Raw genomic sequence first — 3,989 nt, 5'->3', positions numbered from 1 at the left:
GGAGAGGGCCCGGCCCTTGGAGGCCACGTGGCTGGTGGTGACCCCTCCCTGCTCTGATGTGAGGTTGGGACAGGGGCTCTGCAGCAGCAGGGGGCAGCCTCTCAGAGGCACCCAGCGGAATCTATTGCCACAGCCCCCCCCCGCCCTGGGAAGAGGCCAGAGTCCTGGTCATTCACATGGACAGGTTCCCTCCGAGGAAGGAGGGCTTGCCTCAGGAACGCTGGTCCCAGCCGGCTTGGTGGTCTCTGGGACGCTGGTCCCAGCCGGCTTGGTGGTCTCTGGGCGTCTGTTTTGGGGAAACAAAAGTGCCCCAGTGAAAAGCCAGAGCGTCACACCATCTCCTGTCCCTCTGCTCTTGCTGGAGGGATTCTGGCAGCTTCTTTCCTGTTGAAATGTCTTCAGCCCCTCTTGTCTTGAAGTGTTTTGTTTCCTAGGAGCACCATTTGGCTTCCCCTCTGGGGCTTCCCAGGTGGCGCTAGTGGTAAAGAACCCGTCTGCCAATGCAGGACGTGTAAGAGACGCGGGGTCAGTCCCTGGGTCGGGAAGATCCCCTGGAGGAGGGCATGGCAACCCACCCCATTGTTCTTGCCTGGAGAGTCCCATGGACGGAGGACCCTGGTGGGCTACAGTCCACGGGGTCACAGAGAGTCGGACACGACTGGGCTGAGCACACGTGTGCACACACAGACGTCACTGCTGCAGCCTGGCCATCGTGTGCTTTCTCCACTTGTGGCGGGGTGGTTTCCGTGTCTGTGAGACAGCTCACAGGAGTGGCTCCGAATGTTACCTGTGGCTCTTGAGAAGAAACTAAAGCTGCTCGACCATGCTTACTGACTGTCATCATCATGTAGTTTCCTTTGGCTGTTTTCCTTTCTTTTCCCCTGCTTGTCCTCACTTCTCTGATTAAACTTATCCATTGACTAAAGTTTTTCCACAGACAGAATTCAGGCTGAGGACACAGGGTGGGGCAAGAACTACCGGGTCCCACTCAGAATGAGGGCACGGGGTCACAGGGCACGAGCTGGGCAGGGTCCCCAGGGTCTGTGCCTCGAGCTGGAACGCGATGTGTTACTGGAAGTCTGACGAAGCACCTGTTGCCTTTCTCTGCTTCCTTCTGGAAGCAGGTCAGCAGGAAGGTGAAGCTACGGGGCACCCAGTAAGTCTGGATGCCAGATAAACAGCGAATAACCTTCAGTGCGTCTGCCCACACGCCCGCGTTAGCCGCTGTGTCGGAAGTGCACGTCGCCCTGGGTGTCCTGTGCGCTGCGTCCTGATGCTGGAGCCCTGCAGGAAGGTCAGCGGAGAACAGAGTGTGTTCACCGACTCAGGGGCACCCTCGGTGGTTATGAACCCAGCGGCGGGCTTTATGTCCTGGAAAGTGGGCATAAATGTGCTGTGTGCGTTGGCCATGCACAAGGCTGATCTTCCTGTATCGTCCTTACAGAACATAAAAACACGAGGACCTGAGTGACTTAACGGCGGTATTCTAGGTGTCATAAAAGCTGAGATGTGATGCTTTTCTTGTCTAAGAACAAAGAAGCACCTCATGGGGATGATTTATACAACTGTCCTCTCTAAAAACAACTTTTCAGAGGATTTTTGCAGTATCCCTCTTTCCCTCCGTAGACTTGCCCGCAGCGGGAGAAGGATGGCAGAGCTGTGTGGAGTGTGTGTGTGTGTGTGTGTGTCTGGAGTGTGTGTGTGTGAGTGTGTGTGTGTCTGGAGTGTGTGTGTGGTGTATGTGTGGAGTGTTTGTGTGTTTGTGAAGTGTGTGGTATTTTGTGTGTGTGTGTGTATGTGTGTGGACTTCTAAACAAGCACCGGGCCTGGGAGGATGTGTCCTGAGACCCTGAGACTCTGCCCCGGGCATAGCTTCTTCCCTTCCTGCTGCCCCCAGCCTGCTGGGCGGCGGTGGGTCGGGCAGCCTGGGAGAGAGGGGTGGCTCAGCCCCGTCTGTCTGCCAACGGCTGAGGCCGCCACGCGGTAGGTGGCACAGGGTGTGTGGACCAGAGTCTGGGGTCTGCTGCCAGCTGCCTGGGCCCACGTGGCCGAGAGCACTGGTCAGGACCAGACAGGCCACTGATGAGCAGACCCCGGGTCAGCAGGTGAAGGGGCACTGGCCTGTCTCCAGGAAGTTCAGGGACCAGCTCCTGACCTTGGCTGGACGTCCTCGACTCCGGCTGATGCGAGGGGCCTCTGAGTCAGGCAGTTTAGGAAGTTAATTTTATCTCAATGTGGACTTAGTGAGTTGCCTGCAAAATGAACAACCATTCTCCTATCAAACAAAACCGGGACTTCTGAAAACTGAGATTCAGTGACTGAAAGTAATTCTGGGATGCCAGCCTCTGTGGTTTGGGTCCCGGGTCACGTGACATGTCCTGGGAATCTGCGTTGCTGCTTTCCTGGGAAGCTGATGTGAAGGGCTGGTCCTGGGAAGGTCGGTGCTCTGCACGGCTCACGGGGAAACGGAAATGCACCCCAACTCTGTGCTGTTCAGTTCAGTGGCTCAGTCGTGTCCGACTCTTTGCGAGCCCGTGGACTGCAGCACTCCAGGCCTCCCTGTCCGTCACCGACTCCCGGAGCTTGCTCAAACTCATGTCGATCGAGTCGGTGATGCCATCCGGCCATCTCATGCTCTGTTGTCCCCTTCTCCTCCCGCCTGTTGGCTCTAGTATTTTAAAGACTAAGCACTGCAATTTCTAGTAGCCAGTCAAGACGTCTGGTAACTGGAATGAGGGGTAGAAGCTCAGATCCCTGGAAGATGCCATGAGTCATGCCCATGCTGGTTTTTTCTGTGTAAAGATCTGGTTTTTCCCTTCTAAACCCCAGATCTAAATGACTTCTCTAGCATGGGCTCCATTTCCAAGGGCCCTGTGGTCACCTTGGCTGTGTCACGGGGCAAGGGGGAGGCAGCTTCCCTGGCTGCAGCCACCACACTGTGGGGGCCAGGGTCTGGCCCTGCCCACCGTGCAGGGTGTAGATGGAGCTGGCCTGACTGTCCCACTCAGAGAGGCCTTCGGTGGTCTCTCTGTGGATTTCAGACGGCCCCTCTTCAGCACATACCTTCATCACTGTTTGGGTCGTTGAAACCTGATCTGGGGCTGAGGACCAGGCTCTCAGGGCAGGACTGAGCCCACGTGAGGCTGAGTGCCCTTCCCAGAGGGCCCTGAATGCCCTTCTGTGGAGGGTGACCCCAGGGTGGTGTCCCTGCTGTGGGCTGCCCGTTGGTCTGTATTTCATTTGGGAGCCCCCGTCCTGGTCTGCTTCTCTGATGGAGGCGTTTCTGCTTCGACCCCAGGACTGATCGCCATAAAGGACGCCCATGACATCGAGACCAGGCTTAACGAGGTGGAGAAGCTTCTCAAGGCCATCATCAGCATGCCTCGCAAGGTGGGGGTGCGGGCCGAGGGGGCAGGGCGCTGGGTGGGCAGGTGGGGTGGCAGGCATCCTCCTGGAGGCGTGGAGGACAGGGCGGGGCCAGGAGCCTAGGAGAGGGTGCGTCCTTGGGCTCTGGGAGCTCCAGTGTTCTCTCCCCCCGGGAAGAAGCGGAAGCAAGGGGCTCACAGTTTACTGGAACGTGAGGGGGACGTGTGTGAAGCGCCAGCGCAGTCCTGGCCTGCGTTGTTCCCGTGGTCCCCATCCTGCCTGCCCTGGGCCCCGAGCCCCCCGAGCCCCTGATCGGGGCGCGGGGACGTGGCCCATGCCATCCCGCCAGCAGGAGGAACGTGTGTAGGAAGGAAAATGTTTCTTCCCAGTACTCCAGGTCAGAAGTTGTGCTCACCTTCTTCGAAAGGTCGCCCCTGGATCAGGTGTTAAAGAATGACAACGTGCATAAAATTCAGTGCGGCTTTCAGAGTCCGGTGAAGATCTCAGGTGAGAGTGCAGGGAAGGCGCCGGGTGGGTGTGGGTGCGGCGCTGCCGTGCGCGGCCGAGGGGCCCGGAAACCTTCCCAGCCCTGTCCACGAGCTGGGCACGCCTGCCCCCCTGGG

At 58.3% G+C, this 3,989-nt stretch overlaps 1 protein-coding gene across 1 annotated transcript in view; it reads left to right on the top strand.

Annotated features, from left to right (window-relative positions):
* PXDC1 (PX domain containing 1) overlaps positions 1–3,989 on the top strand; it is a gene marked incomplete at its 3' end in the record, with an annotated part of 19,641 nt that overhangs the window by 11,585 nt on the left and 4,067 nt on the right. The window contains exons 3-4 of the mRNA XM_010832760.1: positions 3,299–3,390; positions 3,756–3,873. Coding sequence (XP_010831062.1) covers positions 3,299–3,390; positions 3,756–3,873 — 210 coding nt within the window. The remainder of the gene's footprint in view (positions 1–3,298; positions 3,391–3,755; positions 3,874–3,989) is intronic.

Source organism: Bison bison, unplaced genomic scaffold (assembly GCF_000754665.1).
Source record: "Bison bison bison isolate TAMUID 2011002044 unplaced genomic scaffold, Bison_UMD1.0 scf7180017862188, whole genome shotgun sequence".
NCBI classification, from domain to species: domain Eukaryota; kingdom Metazoa; phylum Chordata; class Mammalia; order Artiodactyla; family Bovidae; genus Bison; species Bison bison.
Note: the sequence above shows the minus strand (reverse complement) of the source record. Positions and strands in the feature narration are given on the sequence as shown.